Source organism: Monodelphis domestica, chromosome 1, assembly GCF_027887165.1.
Source record: "Monodelphis domestica isolate mMonDom1 chromosome 1, mMonDom1.pri, whole genome shotgun sequence".
In the NCBI taxonomy this organism is placed as follows: Eukaryota; Metazoa; Chordata; class Mammalia; order Didelphimorphia; family Didelphidae; genus Monodelphis; species Monodelphis domestica.
In genome coordinates this window covers 311,258,652-311,281,133 of record NC_077227.1, presented here as the reverse complement: position 1 = coordinate 311,281,133, position 22,482 = coordinate 311,258,652, and the positions used below count along the sequence as shown (strand labels likewise).

General features: G+C 33.3%; 1 protein-coding gene across 1 annotated transcript in view; it reads right to left on the bottom strand.

Moving 5' to 3' along the window:
- The window catches only part of FSTL4 (follistatin like 4), an 857,042-nt gene that overhangs the window by 298,579 nt on the left and 535,981 nt on the right, over positions 1–22,482 (bottom strand). Inside the window, exon 6 of the mRNA XM_007473404.3 lies at positions 21,902–22,022. Coding sequence (XP_007473466.2) covers positions 21,902–22,022 — 121 coding nt within the window. The remainder of the gene's footprint in view (positions 1–21,901; positions 22,023–22,482) is intronic.

Below are 22,482 nucleotides of genomic sequence, written 5' to 3'. Positions count from 1 at the left end.
TGTGAGGAAAAGTAATATGTTAATTTTAAGGGATTGCACAGTCCAGAAGGGGAAATATGGTACAATAAGCTTAGAAATGTGATTTAGAGACAAGTTTTTAAGAAGTTAAAATGTTGAATAGAGGATTTTTTTATTTCATCTGTCAAGAAGAGAAAGGGAGTTAGTGGAGCCTTTTGATCAGAGTACTGTTGAAGTCAGGCTCATCCTATAGTAATGACAAATTGCAGGCAGTTAGGGGATAGATTTGAAAGAGAATAGACATAAGGCAGGAAGTATAACTGAGTGGCTTTTCCAGGGATTTGGGTGAGTGTTAATGAGGGTCAGAACTACACTGGTGACTATGTAGAAGGACAGAAGAAAATGGTTATGAGACATGAATGGGATAGAGTCAAAAAGACATTTGGCACCTGACAGTATTGGGGCAAGGGAGAAGGAAGAGATAACGATGGCTTCAAAGTTGTGATCACATGAGACTAGAAAGATAATGGTGGCCCTTTATGGTAATATGGTACTAACATTGCCATAGAAGTGGAGAAAGAGATAATGTGATAATGAATTATTTTTTGGATATGATGAACTTAAAATGTTTAATGGATATCAAATTGTAAAAAGGTTTACTGTCAGGTGATAGTACTGGCTTAGAACTGAGCAGAGATGAAGGGTGAATTGGGGGTTGTAGATACGTCCATAGGCCCCAAAATTCAAAATATAGTAAATGGTGAGATTGTCCCCAACAAGCAGCTAGAGCTTAAAGAACTCTAGAAAGGGAAGATCAGAGAAAAGACATGTAAATAAAAAAATAAGTGGCAGAATAACGATACAAAACCAGGTTCTAAGAATCTGAATTCTTTTGTGGAGTATACTATATTTCATCCTATTAGAAGGAAATATTAAAACCTATTAAGCACAGAGGTAAAAAATACTATCCAGATTAAAATGTGTTAAAAAAATGAAACAGAATATAAATAACATTAATAAGTAAAAAACAGGACCTAAGGAAATCCTTATGTTTAAGTTTTGTGATTTCTCATTCTATTTCAATGACACCCTGAGTTAGTCCATTATAATTTGATTTTCTTTTATATTTGTCTTAAGATCTGAAAAATTATTATTCATATTGATTATTGGTTTTCTAATCTTTTTCAATAAATTTGCCAGTGTGTTTATTGACTCATTTGAAAGTAGCTATTTGTTTGATTTGTTAAATATATTGTTTTTTATTTCCTATTTTACTAACTAATTTACATTTCACTTATGGTCTATTAGTTTGTTCAATTTCTAATTTCTTTAACAACAATCATTGATTTTCTTTTTTGTTGTTGTTATATTTATGCTTCCTAAGACACCAACTCGACCCTGATTCCTGCTTTGGATGCATTCACATATTTACTATGTTGTACTGGTATTATATTTATAATTAATATAATGCTGCTGTTTATACAATTTCTTCAAGGGGCATGATTCAGTAAGTCCTTTTAGTTTCTATGTCTTTGGGTAATGTTTTCTTTATTTTATTTTAATTGGATTATAATTTATAAATTGCATGTTTAACATTTCTAATTCTTTAATTTTATCATTAACTCTTTTTGTGACCATGAATGTGAAATGTTTTTATAGATGTATTGTGTTTTAATAAGATGTGCATTAACTGCTTTTCCCCATCAGATTCTTTCCACATATTAATTATATTTCTTTATTGACCTACTAAATTCTTAAATTTCTTTCTAGGTGAACTTTTTAATTGCTCACTTTTGGAGTTGAAATTTCCATCAAATAATATAATGTATAATGGGACTTTTGTAAATGAAAAGGAACCTTTCATTTTCAGATTTTCATTTTCAAAAAGAAAATATTTCTAGGACTGAGATTGTCTCATAAATCCCTTACTCATACCATGAAGAATAGATTTTGAGAAATGTTGGTCTGGAAAATCTTTATAGTCACTTCAAGTTGCAAAATTCCATTGACAATGACCACAGAATAAGGGCTTTTAACTGAATTCATACTAGTGTCTAGTAAGCCCTGGACTCCTCTAAGATGTCTAAGAGATGAAGACTACTAATAATTCAAGGTGGAACAAAGTTCTAAAATGAGTTTTTCTTGTTATCAATAATCATTTTAACACCCTAGTTATATTATAAGCTCCACTATGAAACCTAGTTTATTAAAAAAGGAATTATTTATGAAGACCAATTAAATAAGCAACTCTGATAGAATATGAATGAACCACACCTCTGGTCACTAATTTTCCTACTAAACTAGGGAAATATATATTTTTTAATTTTTATTATTATTTTTTTTAAAAACCTTTACCTTCTGTCTTGGAGGTATTGGCTCCAAGGCAGAAGAGTGGTAAGGGCTAGGCAATGGGGGTCAAGTGACTTGCCCAGGGTCACACAGCTAGGAAGTGGCTGAGGACGGATTTGAACCTAGGACCTCCCGTCTCTAGGCCTGGTTCTCAATCCACTGAGCTACCCAGCTGCCCCCTAGGGAAATATTTTATCATCTATATTCTTCTAGTCCAAGAGAAGCCATTAAAATTAAATGAATAAAGGAAAATTGTAGTAGTGATATTGTTTTTATTGTGGTAATTATATATATGTTATTGATTTCTGTTTCTTTGCTTTCCAAAGCTTTCCTTTTAGAAATTAGAAATTTAGAAATCCTATTTAGAAATCTGAGTAGTCTGAGACTTTGTTAACGCTTTAAATCGAAAGATAGTTTTTTCAGAAGCTTAAGAAAACTGGCAGATGAGTTTCACCTAGCTTTCTTAATATCCTCTCTGGATAGGATTTCATTTCATTTTCTAATTAAAAAGACATATAACTATTAACCCTTCCAACTTAGGTTAACTAAGAAGAACAACTCAAAATGTTCGCTAAGACTGCTAAAGTATTAGGGGCAAAAGAATAATTTTATATGTAATATATATATATATATTATTAGTAAAATTATAGAATGTCAGGTCTGATAAAGAACTTAGACATTGGCTAGTCCAAATCCTTCATTATTTAGGTGAGGTACCAGAGGTTTAGAGATGTGAAAGAACCTAAGTAGGGTCACAATAATAGCCAAGAAAAGAACTAAAACTATAAGACTCAAAATCAAGGCATCAGCACATTGCACTATCCAGCCTTTCAAAACACTCAAAATCATCTTTTGGGAAACCTCAGTTTCCCTCAATTATTTCTCAACCCCACCACTGATACTTCAGACAGAATGAATCTCAGGCAGTGGTTTCAAGAAATACAGTTATTACCCTTTTATCTGTGAGAGTCAATTTGAGGTAGCAACAAGAGCATTCAAATTGGAGTATGGGAAAAAATACCATTTATTTAGTAGGAATGAGACAGACTCTGAATCATTAAGCAATGCATTTAACATGTCAGGGTCACTGTGACTACTTCTCAAAGATGTAGGGATTGTGTCTTTTTCACATCTAGATTGATGATCCTATAATCTCCCCCACACTTGGGCTGTATAAAAATAAACAAACTAAAGAAACAAAACTATATTATAAGAGATGGATGGAATGAAAGGAATTCTTACAAGTTTCATCGGTAACAAAAAGCATTGCTATTTTACCAGACTCCTTGAGTGACTGATGACTGAATTCCTATACTTTGAAAAGGCTGCATTTATTATTTCTGCTTTTCTGCATTTGTATGCCATGTTTCTGTGACCTAGTGTATGGTCAATCTTTGTGAATGTGCCATGTGCTGCTGAGAAGAAGGTGTATTCCTTTAGTTCCCTATTTGCTATACTTTTGAATTCTTTCTTTGTATCTCTTAATTCTTATAGGCAAATTAAATTCCTTTTAGAAGAATGATTTCCTTATGACAGCACTTTTGGAAATGCATTATAAACTTTCCTCCTCTAAGGAGAAAAACTGCCCTTCTCTCTCTTCCCCATTAATAACATTGTCTTCTTTCCATGTATGTTTACTCTGATAGTCTACCATATTTGAAATGAGTTATCTCTTCTACTAGACATCAAAATTTAGGCAAAGACAATCTTCAAATGAAGTTTTAAAAGGTCACTTTAATTGTGAATACCCTCCCTTTCTAAAAACCTTATATTTCTGAATATGATCAGACATGTACATGTTATCCTCTAGGCTGAAATGAAAGACCAATGACAAAAGGAATTATTTCATCTTTTTGTTTCTATATGCAAGGAGCCTGGTCTAGCCCACTTGGCACATGATTAACTTTTGATTGATAAAAGTAACAAACTTGATAATTCTCAATCTCCTCTTTTCTAAAATCAAAGTTATAAAATGGTCCCTGAGATCCTGTATGATCTACCATTCAGATGTAGGTTTCAATATGCCCTAAAATACAGATATTTCCCTGTCATGAGGCTACTATAACAGACTGTGATTTACACTAAAACCTCCAATTGCCTATGATACCAAGTTCAAGTTCACATTTATTATTATTTATTATTTATTAAGCAACACCTTTGTGTCAGGTATTGTGTTTGGTTCTAGGGGGACAAAGGAAAAACAGTCCCTGACCTCAAGTAGCTTATCTGACTGTTTTATAGCTAATAAGGACAAAACCTCACAAAATGTCTAAAAACAGGAGGGGAAGAGAGAGGTAAAGATTATGAATAATCCATAAAGCATATAAGCAGACCATGTTGGATAATTGGGAGATGGTGGTATGCTCCTCACCAACGACTCATAAGTCCAGAGCACATCCCCAATCTATGCTTCTCTGTAACAGCTTGAATATAAAACAGACCAAGTCTTTCCAATTAGTTGAAAATTTCCATAGTGTTTTTCATTTACTGGATGTCTTCCTTCTCCCTTCTCTTAAGGATTACCTCATCCATCACTCAAGATTTTCCAAAATCACCACTTGTACCCTGGTATGCATCACATACTCATGCACACACACAGACACACACACCCTTGGGCACAAAACAAGAGTAATGAGGTCCACTGTGATTTGATTTCAAAGGTGAAAGGAGACCATGGAGGAAATTAATTATATTCAAAACTATGCAAGGCATTATAGTATGAGAAACAGCATCTTTCATCTGTACTGGCTGGCATAATTCTATGGTGCTAGTCCCAGAGCTCACAGGTTCAAATCCCAATATTCTAGCCCTGAACTGTTTCCTGCGGTAGAGCATCTTCAACTGCTGATGTTCCAGATTAGGAATATCAGATTTGTATTTAAAACATCATGATTTCAACAATGGCTTATTCTTTTGAGATTTAAATGATCTTGAACAAATCAAAAACCATTCTGTGCTTCTGTTTTGTCTATCAGTTTTTGACTCAATCTCTTTCCAATTCAAAAATCCACTTTAAACACAAATCTTTCACCAATTTATTTATCAAGAATCATTTATTCCTTCCTAATAAAGATTAGGCCTCTTTGATCTTCTCTCTTTATTCACATTCCCATCTATATAATGATATTAAGGTTATGGCACTATTCTTGGAGTCAGCAACACCTGAGTATGTCTTGCCTCTGCCACACACTGTCTTTATGACTGTAAGATATTTAAACTTTCACTACCCCAGGGAATTCCCTAAAACTCTACGTTGCAGAATAAATATTGGCGGGCACTGAGAGAAATAATTTCCAAAGGGGGAGTTCATGATACCAGTGAAATCAATGCTGTCCTCAACTCATCCTGTAACTAATACAAAATTTAAAATTTGCATTTATGCATCCACTTTTCTGCTTTATGTCCATCTAAAACTTAACTATTCATTTGGCCACGAGCCATGACTTTTACAGCTCTTGTAGGCTTGAACACACTGATGATCATATAATAGATATTTATTAAATATTTGAGGAATTAAGTTAATCTCTACTTTTTCTGACCTTGAATATAAAGCCACAATTGATTTATTTGCCTTAATATTATTTATTTTAAACTATCCAAATGTAGTAAAATGCAAGGTCAATAATTAATTACAAATATTTTTACCACCTCTATTCAAAACAGGAAAAGAATACATTATTATGGAGACATGGATATTTTCTAAGAATCTTGAAAGTATGGAAAGAAGGTTAGAGTAAAACTGAAGTTGTCTCTGGATTTGGCTTCAGCCTGTAAAAAGGTATTTAGTTTGTGAGGATTTGTTATGCTTCAATGATAATGAGAACTAGTATTCATGTAGCATTTTAAAATTCACAAAGCACTTAATTTGTTATCTTATTTGATACCTTGAAGAGTAGGTGCCATTATTATTCTCATTTCTGGGAAAATTGAGACTGGGAAAGGTTAAAAGACTTGCCTAGGATCACATAGCTAATATGTTAATGAGAGAGAATTAAAAATGCTTAGCTAATTCCATAGTTATAACCACTATAACAACTAGTAAACATTTTATAATTTTTCTCTAAGAGTTTACCATCCAGAATCAGGTAATCTGACTAGGAAAATTTTGCTACTCTGGTCTAAACTAATGGGGGGAAAATCAATAACCTTTTAAGGTCTACTTTGAAAAATACAGTTAAAACAATACATTTTCATTTTATCTGAGGCATTATTATTATTCTAGAATTTTCTTTTTTCCAAAGTTCTCACTGAAGCTCATTCTAGTTTGATAAAGGAGCTATGATTCTATTTTTCTCATTATTTTTGAGTAAAAATTTCCCTGTTTCTGCAAATTTATTAGACAAAATACCTTATTAATAGGCCTTTTTCACTTCTTAACTGTCTCACTGAATAGTATATTAAAATGATGATGATGGTGAAGACAAATAATTTCTCAAATATGCTTTCATTTTTACAAAGTAATTAAATCTCATTTAAGACAACCGTATGGTGGGGAAAGCAGAGAAACAATTATAATCATTATAATCACTATTCAAAAAACAGTATAGGATCATCAATGTGAAAGGTGATATAATTTAAACTTCTCATTTCAAAGAAGAGGAGGCTATAGATAATGGTAATTAGATGACTCTTTCAAGGACACAAAGACAGTGGGTACCAGAATTGATATTCCAATCCATTTACTCTCCGCTGAAAATTGAATTAGCTCAATTTCAAAAGCATTTAATAAGTCTCCATTATATGGAAGATAAGATATTAGCAAGTGTACATACAAAGTAAAAAAATAGAAAACAAAATAATAGTTCCTACACAGAAGGAGCTTAAATTTTAATTCTTCAAGGACAAACAATTATTGTAGGTGAGAGGCATAACTAGACTCTAGATTTTTGAATGGCTATCCATGTGTTTGTGTATCATAAGGATTGTAGTATACATGCAAAATCAAGCAGAAATTCAGTAAAACAATAATATAAACATTTAAAAGAAAATTACATTGAAAATAGACAGCCCCAAATATTTCCAAATCATAGACTAGAAAAAGAACTTTTCTAGAAATAATTGAAATTAAAATTTTATATTTTTAAAAAATGAGAAGAGAGGAGTCTGATAAAATGGTGGTCTTGATTTCAATTACTTAGAAAATTCCAGAATGAATCAATAAAGAGACATTTGGTAGATCTCTAGCAATGGGAATTATAATTACAGTATTGACTTCCTGAAGAAAGGATCAATGAAAACCAATAATTCCTTTTTGAACAGAATTACTAGAATAATTACTGTTACTCTCTTTCTTCTTATGTGTAAAAAATAACAGACTATTTTGAGTACTTATACCCCAGTAAAGTTGGGAAATAGATACCCCCTTTTTTTCCTCTGCTACCAATACTGCACCCTGCCCTGAGCAGTTATGGTAGCTGTAAGTAGTATAAGACATCAAAAGCATGTGCTTTTCTTGCAGATATTCAAATTGGATTTGAAGTCTTGTATTCTCCCCTTTGGGGGAGATGTTTCTTTCTGGCTTCATTCCTAAGAATTCCTAATTCTTAGATGGATTTCCTAGCTCTGGTAACCATTTCATTAGCAAAACAGATTTTTGAGTCATCTTGATCTGAATGTAGGATAATCAGTAGGAAGTGATTTCTGCAACTTTAAGAATCCTGTCATTGCCAGGAGACGGTGAAAAAACAAGGACCTGTAGAAAAATTTAATTTTTTCCCTTTCTCATATCAAGAATTTATTGAGTGGAATGGTCGGTATACAGGCAAATCCTACTTTGGGAACTAAGACAGCCGGACTATCCCTTCCCTCTTCCAGGTCTCAGGGGTCTGGGGGGCAAGGGAAGGAGGACAGAGGGGAACAGTGGTGAGGGAATATGGGAGCACAGCTGGGGGTGAGGAGACAGTTGGTGAATTATTGAGATATTCTTTAAGAAAAAAATTATAACAATGTATTTACACTGGGGAGGCGGGAAAAGGACTTGAAGAAAAGAAGCCAGGAAAGAGGAGGAGTTTGAGGCAGGGTCTGGTCCCATTTACAAGGGACATATGGGATGGCAGGGAAGGGACCAAGACAGGGGTTGGTGAGTGCTCAGATCCCTGCTGGCAAGCCCAAGGGTTCTCTCTCCATCCCCACACTGACAACACCCTGTTAAAAAGCTAGTTTGGCAAGCCAGCTCAGTGATGGGGAATAAAGGGGTTGGGGGTACACCTTCTCTATTTCTCCTATGAGGTTTTTGCTTCTGTGATGGGTGCCTTGTTAAGAGGTAGAAGGGGAAGTGAGATGCAGCTTTTAAGTCCTATAAAACATTTCAGGTTTTAATGATTTCAATATAGACATAGGGGATAAAATACTGTTTCATATTTTAATGTTTTAAGGATTATACATTTATTTATAAGCATTTATTTCATGGTAGAATAATATAAGTACTATTCCCAATCTACTTGATATATTAAGAACTTTTAAAAAAGGGCATTAGTCATGGCATTAGCAACAGTCTAGACATGTATTAAGCCTAAATATTAAGATTTTCCCCAAAATTCTACATTAAATTACATTAAATTTATTAAATTTAATTACATTAATTACATTAACTTTAATTCTACATTAAATTAGATTATGAAGTGAAATAAGGAATACACTTTGAGGAAAGTTTGAGAGATTAATTTTTAAAGGGGACGGGAGGTGCCAGAACAAAACCTGGGTCTACATAACTGTAGTGAAGCAGATAGGTGGCTCAGTGGATTCAGTGGTGTGCCTGGAGTCAGGAAGACCTGAGTTCAAATCCAACCTCAGACATTTACTAGTTGTGTGATCCTGACCAAGTCACTTAGTCTCCCTTTGCCTCAGTGGCTGCTAGGTGACTCAGTGGAGTCTGAATTGGGCCTGAAATTAAGAAGAACATCCCAATCTGGTCTCAAATGTTCCCTATCAGTGACTTAACCCATGCAAATCACTTAACTTCTGATTGTTATACACTGGAGAAGGACATGGCAAAACATCCCAATACCCTTGCCAAGAAAACCCTGTATCGTCTCAAGAAGAGCAGAACATGACTGAATGACCGTACACCATCATCCTATAAACCTACTATGGGGCTACACATAGGAAAAAAGAACCTCCCACAATTGGTTATGAGCTAAACAATAATTATTTGGGTCAAATATTACACAGCAATTTTCTACACTCTCATTTCATTGAAGTGTGTAAGCTCATAAAAATAATTACATAAAGGAGATTTTGGCCAGATCTTCATTTGGCTCACTGAGATATGTTTTAGACAAGAATTTAAGGCAGATCTGAAAGGTCGGCTTCACAAATCACTGGCCTGTGGACCACAAGGAGGTGTCGTCATTGCTGGGATTCAGTCCATAAACTATCATCATTTGTGCCTCCCTGCGGTCACAAACTTCATTAAGAGGTTTGGAAAGGCCTGTGCTAATAGAGATAGATTAGCTAGCACAGGCCATGATAACAATATTAAATCTGGGTGGGAGCTCACAGGGCAGCAGTTTCACTCCTCAAATTGCTAAGGGCACGGGACACAAGCTCTGAATTTTCCTGGTGGAAAAGCTGCCTCCCCCACATGCTCATGATCCTTCCTGTTAACCCTGGTAGAGTGCTGCTCAGATCAATAGCCCTGAAAAGAAAAGGGAATTCTAAAAGCAAGAGAATCAGTACAGTGAAATCACCAAGTTTGCAATTAGGAAGAGCCAGAAGAGAAGTGCTTCATAGCTATGGTGTGGTGGCTATGAAGAAAACTAGTTTCTGGGAGAGAAAAGGAGAGAAAGAAAAATGTTCTCTGGGCTAAATAAAATTTAATTTTTTTTGACATTAGGATCACAGACTAAGAGCTGAGGAGTATATCACATTTCATTTGCTAATTTTACAGATCAGGAAATTGAGGTTTGGAGAGATTAAATCGCCTATCCATGGTGACACAATGATCAGATACTAGGGTCAGGATTGAAAACAGACTCTGAAAATAAATGTAACCTTGTTAACACTGAACCAAGATGAAATCTATAGTAGAATCTACAATATAGCCAACATGCATTACTAATGCAAACTAATTAGCAGAATAGCCTTTACTCTTAATTTTATTGATGCCTTAAATGTTCAACCATAATTTCTGCCAATTGAATGTCTGACATAAGCTAAAAGAACCAGCTCAAATGCCAGATTTAAAAAAAATCTTAACTTATGCTCTTGTCAAATTTTCTGATTATGAGTCATATCTGGGATTCTTCACCTTTTTATTACATGAAACTCATTAGAAGCCTGATGAAATTCTCAAGATTCCTTGTCACAATGATGTTGGTAAATGAATAAAATAAAAATATAGGAGTACACAGGAGACCAATATATTAAAATAAATATGTAATTTTTTTCTCTGCCAAGTTTATGGACCCCATACTTAGAGGATTCCACATACCTTCCTGTACCAGGTAATAAACCCTATTCCTTAGCCATTTGTTTGAGACTCAGGTGCCTATAATTTTAAAAAATAGTCAATAAATATGACAGTACTTACAGAAGTGACTTCAAAACCAAGGAGATCTGGTTTTAAATTTTCCCTGAGACTTGTAATGACTGAGTATGGAAAAGCCACATTCTATGAATGCTATATCAACCTTTCAACCCTATAAATGATGGAGAAATTTCTCTATGTATTTGGTATCTCTCTATACCCACCTTCCCACCTCTTAAACCTTTCAGTATTTGGCTGCTAGATTCAAAGCACATGTTCTAATTTCCAACACATGTGCTGGTGGGTCAATAATGATAATTCTGAATTCTATAGAGTTTGATATTAGCTCTTTTCACAGATCTCAGGTTACAGAGAATCATGGAATGTAGAGATTGGAAAGAATTTTAGAGATTATTAAGTCTAATTGCTTTAAAGGGAAGAAATTCTGTCCAGAAAAGTTATATGACTTGTCCAAAAGCATATAGTTAAATAAATGGTAAGAGTCAGAATGAAGCTGAGTTCTCTAACTGAAAATTCAGTATTTATTCTGTGGGATCAAGGGCTATGGAAGAACAGGATATTTTATTTAGAACTAGTTGTAAGTTCACTCTACATTCATAAGAATCTCTGAGTTTCCTTTTAGAACAAGAAGGCAATTTATGTAAAGGGATCAAGGACACATTAAAGGTAGGCATATCACATCTATTTTGAAAATATCATTTCAATGACTTTAAATATACCAGACAATTAATACTGTTTATAGTTGTTCAGCACAGATGTCAGGTTTTTGATGAACAACAAAGATACAGATTTAACCCAGCTTAAAATAAGAAGCTAGACAAGTATTGATTTGTAGGAAACCAAAACACACAATTGATAGATTTTGTATTGGAAGAAAAAGAAAATCATTTGATGTGATTTCTCATGAAAGTGCAAGTATCTATAGAGAGAAATGTAATGTTTATTTTTCTGATTTTTTTATGAGTGGGTTAAAAGGGTTGAAGACAAATGATTCTCTTCTCAGAGTATTGTCTTAAAGACATATGGACCCCATATGAGCCCAAATCATTTCCAATAAATGGCACTACAACATGTAAACATTTCAGAATATTACAAAAATATAAAAAGAAATGCAAGCTTTGCCACTTATATACACAGAGCATGTAACTGGTAGAGACTAAAGAGCCCCTCAAATTGGCCCATATCTCCATGTTGTCTTAAATCTGTTCCATTCTAGGAAGACCTATGTCAAAGGATTGTTTTAAAGGTCTAGTAAGATAAGGTATTTTAATACAGCAACAGTAAGAAATTATATAAACATGAGTTAAGCTTTTGCTAGAATGCAATCTCTGTTAGAAAAAAGATGCTCTTTGAAATCATTAATAAGATTGGGTCTGACATGCAATTTTTCCAAGTCTCATCTAGGGTAATTCACTAATAGCCAGATATTAAACAGAATATCTGGGTACAACCAAAGGGACTTTCTTCTCTAATATTGGCACATTTCCAGAAATTATTACTGAAGGGATCCTTTGTAAGCATTTAAAAGGGAAGGAGAAAATTGTTAAAAGTCAGTATGGTGTCAACAACGTGTCACATCATGCAAACATCATTTCTTTTGGATATATGGTTGTTAGATAATCAGGAAGGTGGTATAGTCTCCACTTTGCCTGAATTATTGTTCCTGGTTTCAATTTCATGGAACAAAATGCACTTCCCAAAATAAGACCTCTAATCTCATCACTAGACTGCTTATTCAAACCTTGATTGACACTGTCTCCTTTTCTTTCTGAATAGAGGACTGAGTACTAAACTCCTCCTAGTGCCTTCATTTATGGAGAGCAGAAGCTGGACAGCTCACTTGACTATGCATCTGCTGTCTTGCATTGTTTCAGGTTTGTGAAACAAGATGGATATACCTTGGTGTGCAGTCCTATTCCTATCCTCTTTCTTGCCTCCTTTTGTATTCTGTCTCCAAATTTAGATGACAAAATCCTGAGGAAAAGGATGTTTCACTTTTTAAATGTATTTACAGCAACAAGCATAGTGTCTGGCATACAGTAAATGGTTAATAAATGTTTATTGGATTTGGATGCCAGGAAAGTGGCATAGACATTTATTATTATGACCCAGACATTAGCAAGATATTTTAGAAAGACATATTAATATCCTTGGTACAACAAGAATTGAGAAGTTGCTTTGGACATGGGATTGGAGGTGGGGGAAAGAATTCAAAGCAATGGAGGTGTACTCTGCACCACTGTATTCTGTTCTGGTCAGCCTATGCCTGCAGTATTGTGGTGGGCTCTGGGTGCCAATATTATGAACATCAAGAAAGTTTTAATTTGTTATATACAAGGAAATTATTATGAGGACAGGACTGGATGACCTGGCATGTATAGATCAAATAAGCCCAACAAAGAGATGTCATGTCTTTCTCCAACAATCTGAAGAACTTTCACATGAAAGAGGGATAAGACTTGCTATGAATGAAATCAGAAGTCAATATGAACATATAGGAAATATTTAAAAAGCATAGAAAAAAGCTAGGGAAAACATTTTAATAAGATTGAGATTCAACAGTAGAAGGGAATTGTTCAAAAACAGTGGGTTCTCTTCCCAAGTGAAAGGTCTTCAAGTAAAAGCTAAAGGAACTCTGGTCAGAGATATTGGAGAAATAATAACTGGGCAAATATGACTCTGGATTTGCATTTTTCGGTTTTCTTCCAAATCTTAGGATTCTGTACATTTCAATGAATAAAACAACTAAGTTTATGCAAAACAATACTGCAGTAAAATCTTGTTTGAAGAGACAGGGAGGAAAGACACTATGAAGTGAGCATGTCTATAACAGTTTCATATATGAGGTGAAAGTTGTATTTTCTCAGGTGGGAATGAGGAGTAAGAGCATTCCAGTTATGAGGAGCAAGTGGTGGAAGTTCATGGAGCCAAGGGATGTGACATTGTGAGTTAGGAGCAGAGAAAATACATGATAATTAAGATGATAATAAAAAAACTGGAATTTAGATAGAGTTTTAAAGTATGCAAATTAATTTGCATGATACCACATTTAATCTTCAAAAAACTCTGTAATTTGATTATCATCATCATACTTATTTTACATTTTAAGAAACTGAGGAGGAAAGAGGTATTGTAAAATATAATGTCACACAACTAATACATATCTAGAGTTGGTTTTGAACTCAAGTCTTCCTCAAATCAAGTCAACCATTGCTTTAACACCATATGACTCCCAGTAGCATTCGGTGAAAGAGGATTCTTTGTCTATAGTAATTGAATAATAATTGAATAATTGAATCACCAGTGTGTTGTATAAGTGCTAGATCTTATCTTTATAATAAGGATCCAGAGGAGATATTTGGATCACAAGGTAAACATTACTCCCCGCTTTTCTATTCATTTGAATCTTTTGGGATTTTCCTCTTTTCAATATGATTTTTAGCTTCCCACAAAGAATTCTCCAATTATCCCCCATTCATCAAAAGTTTGCTTTGAGAAAGTATTATTAGTAGCTATACTTTGCAAAATCTCATAGTAATTAAATTTACTTTGCATGTGAAAAATGAATCTATTTGATATGAATCTGTGTTCAGATAAAATTATTACAATTTCCCAAGAATTAAGAAAGATGTCTTTCTTGAATGTAATAATTTCAATGCACATAAATATGTATATATGTATATATACACACATATATAGTAAAATTCAGCAAAGGACAGCAGAAAATAGAGGTGAATTTGTGGGTTTTCATGAATATGCCATTGTTTTGCTAAAAAACAAAACAAAACAAAAATGCAAACAAAATAGAGAGGGAAGAGATCAATGAATTGGACATGCAACTTAAAAAATTAGAAAAAGAACAAGTTAAAAATCACCAGTTGAAAACCAAATTGGAAATCCTAAAAATTAAAGGAGAAATTAACCAAATTGAAAGTAATAGAACTATTAAACTAATAAATAAGATTAGGAGTGGATACTTTGAAAAAACAAAATAGATAAAGTTAATCTAATAAAAAAAGAAAGAAGAGAATCTAATTTTTAAATCAAAGATGAAAAGGGTGATCTCACCTCTAAAGAAGAGGAAATTAAGGTAATTAAGAACTAATTTGCCCAATTTATAACAATAAATATGACAATCTAGCTGAAATGAGTGAATATTTACAAAAATATAAATTGCCTAGATTAACAAAAGAGGAAATAGAATACTTAAATAATTCCATTCCAGGAAAAAGAAACTGAACAAACCATCAAGAAACTTCCTAAGAAAAAATCCCCAGGGGCTGATGTATTCATGAGTGAATTCCATCAAACTTTTAAGGAATAACCCCAATACTATACAAATTATTTGGCAAAATAAGCAAAGAAGGAGTTTTACCAAATTCCTTTTATGGCACAAATATGGCACTGATTCCAAAGCCAGGCAGACCAAAAACAGAGAAAGAAAACTACAAACCAATCTCCTTAATGAACATAGATGCAAAAATATTAAATAGACTACTAGCAAAAAGATTTCAGCAAATGATCACAGGAATTATCCATTATGACCAAGTAGGATTTATACCAGGAATGCAAGGATAGTTTAATATTAAGAAAACCACCCTCATAATTGACCATATCAATAACCAAACCAATAGAAATCACATTACTATCTCAATAGATGCAGAAAAAGCCTATGACAAAATACAATATCCATTCCTATTGAAAACACTAGCAAGTATAAGAATAAAAGGGCTCTTCTTCAAAATAATAAACAATACATATTTAAAACCATCAACAAGTATCATCTGAAATTGGGACAGATTAGAATCCTTCCCAATAAGATCAGGAGTGAAGCAAGGATGCCCATTATCATTTCTATTATTTAACATTGTACTAGAAACACTAGCAGTAGCTATTAGGGAAGAAAAAGAAATTGAAGGGATTAAAGTAGGCAACGAGGAAACTAAACCATCACTCTTTGAAGAGGATATGGTTAAAGAATTCTAGAAATCAACTAAAAGGCTAGTGTAATTAATTAACAACTTTAGCAAAGTTGCAGAGTACAAGATATAAAACCACACAAATTATCATCATTTCTACATTTTTCCAACAAAACTCAGCAGCAGGAGTTAGAAAGAGAAACTCCATTTAAAATCACTCTAGAAAATATGAAATATTTATGAATCTGCTATGAATTTGCTAACACAACTACAAAATTTATGAATTTGCTAACACAACTACAAAATACTTTTGACACAATTAAAACTAGATATAAATAATTGGAAAAATAGTAATTGTTCATGGATAGGAAGAGCTAATATAATAAAAATGACAATCCTATCCAATTAATCTATTGATTCAGTGCCATACCTATCAAACCACCAAAAAACTTTTTTATAGAATTAAAAAAATTATGATAAAGTACATCTGGAAGAACAAAAAAATGTGAATATCAAGGGAAATAATGAAAAAAATGTGAAGGATGAGGGCCTATCAGTACCAGATCTTAAACTGTACTATAAAGCAGTGGCCATCAAAACAATATGGTACTGGCCAAGAGACAGAAGGATGGATCAATGGAATAGACTGGGGAAAAACGACCTCAGCAAGACAGTGTTCAATAAACCCAAAGATCCTAGCTTTTGGGACAAGAACTCACTATCTGACAAAAACTGCAGGGGAAATTGGAAAACAATATGGGGAAAATTAGGTTTAGATCAACATTTTACACACTATGTCAAGATAAATTCAAAATGGGTAAATGACTTACATATAAAAAGTGAAATTATACATAACTTAGGTGAACATAGAATAGTATACCTGTCAGATCTGTGGGAAAGGAAGGCATTTAAGAATGAGCAAGAAATAGGGAACATTGTAAAGTGTAAAATGAATGACTTTGATTATATCAAATTTAAAAGGTTTTGTATAAAAAACCTAATGCAATAGCAATTTGGAACTATGCCCAAAGGGTGCTAAAAGATTGCCTACCCTTTGATCCAGTCATTTCACTGTACCTGAAAGAGATTATAAGGAAAAAGATTTGTACAAAAATCTTTATAGCTGCACTCTTTGTGGTGGCAAAATTGGAAAATGAGGGGATGCCCTTTAATTGGGGAATGACTGAATAAATTGTGGTATCTGTTGGTGATGGAATACTATTGTGCTCAAAGGAATAATGAACTGGAGGAATTCCATGTGAACTGGAACAACCTCCAGGAAGTGATGCAGAGCAAAAGAAGCAGAACCAGGAGAATCTTATACATAGAAACAGATACACTGTGGCACAATCAAATGTAATGAACATCTCTACCAGCAGCAATGCAATAATCCAGGACAATTCTGAGGGACTCATGAAAAAGAACACTATCCACATCCAGAGAAAGAACTGTAGTAGTAGAAATATAGAAGAAAAACAACTGCTTGATCACATGGGTTGATGGGGCTATGATTTGGGATGTAAACTCTAAGTGATCATGCTAGTGGTGATCTCACCTCATGGGAGGTGGGTGGTCTAGGGGAGGAAAAAATATGAATCATGTAACCATGGAAAAATATTCTAAATTAATTAGTTAAATAAATTAAAAAATAAACCAAATGCAACCAAAGTTGGAAGGAAAGCATTTAACTAGTAGAACATTTTTATAGCAAAACTCTGACAAAGTTTTAATTTATCAACTATATAAAGAACTATGTCAAATTTACAAAAAATCAATCCATTCTCCAATCAAAAAATGGTCAAGGGACATGAAGAAGCAGTTTTCACATGAAGAAATCAAAATTATCAATAAGCACATGAAAAAGTGTTCTAAATCCCTCCTGATTAGAAAAATGCAAATCAAAACAACTCTGAGCTGCCACCTCCTATCTAGCCGCCTGGCTAATATGGCAGCAAAGGAAAGTGATAAATGTTGGAGGGGATGTGGCAAAATTGGGATACTAATCCACTGCTGGTAGAATTTGTGAATTGATCCAACCACTCTGGAGGGCAATTTGGAACTATGCCCAAAGGGCTATAAGACTGCCTACTCTTTGATCCAGTCATTCCACTATTAGGTTTGTACTGGAAAGAGATAACAAGGAAAATACTTGTACAAAAATATTTATAGCTGCTATGCTCTTTGTGGTGGCAAAAAAATGGAAAATAAGGGGCTGTCTGTTAATTGGGGAATGGCTAAACAAATTGTGGTATCAGATGGTGATGGAATACTATTGTGCTGAAAGGAATGATAAACTGGAGGATTTCTATGTGAACTGGAATGACCTCCAGGAATTGATGCAGAGTGATAGTAGCAGATCCAGGAAATCATTGTACTTAGAATGATTGCAGGATTCCTAGCAAATGAAAACAGAACATTGCTATTAATTAATATAGAATTCAGAAGCAGTTCAAAACTATGAAGAACATTGCGCAACTCTGTCTCACATATAATGCAATCATGTGAGGATAGGTTTTTAAAAAAATTACACATACATAACCTAGCCGCAGAAAATAGTTTTTAATACTAAGACTTTGAAAGTTTTATTCCATTTTATGGATCTCCCAAATTGCTAAGCCACAAAGAATAACATATTATGCTTTAGGATTACTATTCAAGTAAAATGGGTATTGGAAAATATAAAATATTTCCCATTTTCCAGACAGATGGTTGATTCCATTTTTGGAAGTAAAAATCTAAAAATTGTCTCTAAAATATTTTAAATGGTCATATGAGTAATAGTAAAATTTTAAAAATGCACATTGATTGCTGAGGTGTACATATAAAACTCATTTCAGTCACCTGTTTAAAATGTACAAAACATAAATCAATTTACAGAGTTATGAGAATGGAATTTGAAAATCCTGTGACTTTGAAATCCTTTGACCCATGTCCTTGATTGAACTGCACTTCAGACCATTACAGCTCAGTTAATTCATTTTACAGCTTTTGTAATTTATATGATTTCCAAAGGTATTATACATTTATTAGTAGGGTCAGGATATGACAAATGATATGGTTACTTAGTTCAAAAGAAGTTCTAGGAAAGATCTGACTAACATATTATGCTTTAAAAATGACATTATTCTAATATCAAATTATTGCAAATTTTCAAATTATTATTGAGGTTTACACATTCAACTATTCTTGGAAGGGGTTATATTGGAGAAAACTCAGGACAATCTCAGCTCTGGTATGGCTTCAGAAACTTACTAGCAGTGTGACCAGAGCTAAGTCAAGTAAACATTTGTCTCAATTTCCCCAATATTAAATTATTAACACCTACCCAAAGGAATGACATGAGGGACAAATCAGACAATATTTTTAAAGTCCTTTGAAGATGATAGTCATTTATATCGTCTATTTATTCATCCATCCGGATATCCATTCATTCTTTCATCCATCCATTCCTCTATCCCTCCATCTATCCCTCTTTGTTTTCTTCTTGCCCCTTCCTTATTTCATTCCTTTCTTCCTCTATTTAAAAAAAATATAAAGTAAAAAAACAAATTTAGTTTAATACTTTTCTTTTTACTCAGAACTGCTAAGCATGGTGTCTGAAATTTATTAGAAACTTAATAAACATTTGAGTATTGTTACTGGGTACAGCGTTCTGGCGTTCTGGTTCTGTTCACTTTACTTTGTATCACTGCATGTAAGTCTAGTTTTCTTTTTTTGTGATCATCTTCTTTATCTTTTCTTATGGCACAAAACTTTTCCATTACAATGGATTTTCATTTGATTTTCACCTGAGTTTCAATTATTTGATTTTCAGTTATTTTTATTTTCAATTCACAGTCAACTGTGACTGCTGCAAAGGGAAGGCATGCATTCTGTTTCTTCTTGACCTTTTTGGTGACACTATAGTTTATGACAGGAAAGTCTTATTGAGAAATGTTAATGGGAAAATCTGAAGGTCTCCTTGGCAGAGATATTTTGATTTAGTTAGTTCTGAATGATGCTTTCTTGAGAGGTCACCATTATGAGAACATTTAAGATAGAATCCCGATATAGTAAATACAAGTATAGGTAAGGAAAACATTCTGAATTCCTTCTCTATTAATTTTATTTTATTATTGATCTTAATTAATACTTCTTTACCCAGACATCATAAATTAAAAAAATAGAAAGGTCCAACTGATGAAAAGCATGGCAAAGTACATTTATTGAAAAAAAACATTGTAACTATATATTTATAGAATGACTAAAAATTGCAATATATACATGTATTAGGACATCTTCAAGTCATAAGAAGAAATGAGATCAATGACTATGAATTTCAATAAGGCCTATATGTGAACTGATGAAGTGTGAGCTAAAGAGAACAGAAAAGCAACATATACCATAAGTACATTAATATTGATTACAACACTATATAATAAAGTAGATCTGATTATAATAACCAATATTAGTCTTGGATAACAGATGATGAAGTATATCTTTCAATATTCTTAATGGGAGCTATTAGGAAAAAAGATATATAATTTAGTATTTCTATTCTATTTTTGAAATTTTTTTCTTTTCAGTTCCAATTTCTCTCACTCCCTTATCAGCTTGCTCCATTCATTGAGAAGCAGTAAATGCCACACCTATTACATATGTGAAATATTACAAAACACATTTCTGCATTAGATAAAACAACAACAACAAAAAAGAAAAGCAAGGAAGGGAAAAAAAGATTCTTCGTGTCTGTAAATCTGAGTCCACTGACACTCTCTTTGGAGGTATATACAGATAGATACAGATAAGATATAATGTGAATACTGGAAAGTGAGGAACAAGTAAGAGAGAGGCTTATTGTTCTAGTACCTACTTGAAAAAAAATTATCTCCACAAAAGCATTTGGATTTTTTACTTCAAACTATGAACATATATAGAATTCAAACATATATAGAATTGACAATAAATATGGGGATTCTATCAGTCAGTTCAGATTGGAAACTCATTTGTAATTAATAGTTGGAAAGAATTGCCTAGAGTTAAGGGATCTTGATTATGATAGTATAAATATCATATGTGAAAGGGAGGATTTAAACCCAAGTCTTCCTTAATCCATCATGCTTGGCCTTTTATTAACTACACAGAGTTCTTTCACAAGCATTTATAAAATTCCTACATACTCAAAGATTCATAAAGACAGACCATGATCTGATTCCTGTTTCAGAAAAAGAATGATATTGGTTTCTGTTTTGTTTATTTCAGGTAATTACAATTTTGATTTTCTGCTATAGTTTATTGTTAGCATTCATTCTTTCACAATCCTTACCAGTCTCATTCTGAATGATCAGAAAGATAATGGCTCAGAATGAAAACAACATTTTTTTTTCTTTTTGCAAGAGAAACTATCAGAGTCAGAGTAAGAAGCAGATAAACGAGAATGCTGAGAAAGGTAAGGTGTGACACTAAATGTTATATTTGGTTCAAATAAATAAAAATTTGCCTCATATGAAACATCAAAGTTTCATATTTAGTGATGTGGATGTAATAGGAATCATTCCACTAATTTATCCTTTGATTCTTTGTCCAAAGTTTCTGTCAAAATGTAATATTTCTTAAGATTTTAACAACTAAATATATCCTTAAATCCAAAATAAACTCACTCATCTTATTTGGGAATTCCTACCTTAGGCTTAGAGCACATTCAAGTGCTTTTTCATGTCTCTTAATAGAAAGCTAAATACATCTGCAAGTAATGCACCTTCCCATGGTTTTACATCACAAGTATTCCTCATTCACAAAATGAATGCAATTCCAGTGAATTGCATGAAAGAGACAACAATAACTTTTTCTGGATGTCATGGTAAACTCGCTATAGTCATTCTATGGAAAACATTAAGAAACAAACAAAAAAAATAAAACCACAAATAAGAACTTACAGCCAACAACAGTTCGGGGTACAACGAATCATATCAGACTGTTCTCTAATATAGAGATATTAATGAAGATTTTCCCATCTGAAAATTCAATTCAGCAACTTTTATGAATTTTAAATAAAAAGAATAATCACTAGGCCACAAAGGAAGATATTAAGCACAACTGACTGCATTTGGGAAAGATGTGGTTGGTGCTGTAGGGAAGGGATAATAATAATTTATCATTCGCTTTGATGACACCCTTCCCCCCTCCCCCAGAGTAGTGTCTGACTTACGGAAGGTGGTATAGAACTCCTGCAAACTGAGGGAACCATCATTGTTGTAATCATCAAAACGGAGTAGATCTTCCAGTGAACAAACAAGAAAATCATTTTCCAGTGATCCCTCCTTCATAAGCTATTAGAAACAGAAGACAAAGGTAGAAAGGTTTCTTAGAGTAAAATCTCAGAGTAAATCTCAGAGTAAAAAGGAACATCAGAAAAACATCATAAACAGAGAAGGGGATTGAATATTGAACCGAGAAAAGTAACATTACACTCAGAAAATCTGTCGACAAAATAGCAGACATGTCAAAGCCCTTACTCATAAGTATTTCAGGGAACTCTCAGAGGAGACACTTAGAAAGCTTTATGATTCTATTATGTCAGAAGAGAAGTAAGTCTAGGATCAGGTTACATAGGAGGAACATTTCCAGAGATAAAAATTTGACCCAAACCAGACATTTTGTTAGAAGTGCAAAAATTAAACTCTGAAGTCCCAGAGTCCAAAGAGGTTTTTCATTCTACTCTCACATAATACATATTTGAGAAACATAATTTCAGAAACAAAAGTTAAATAAAAAAATCATCCTTCTACC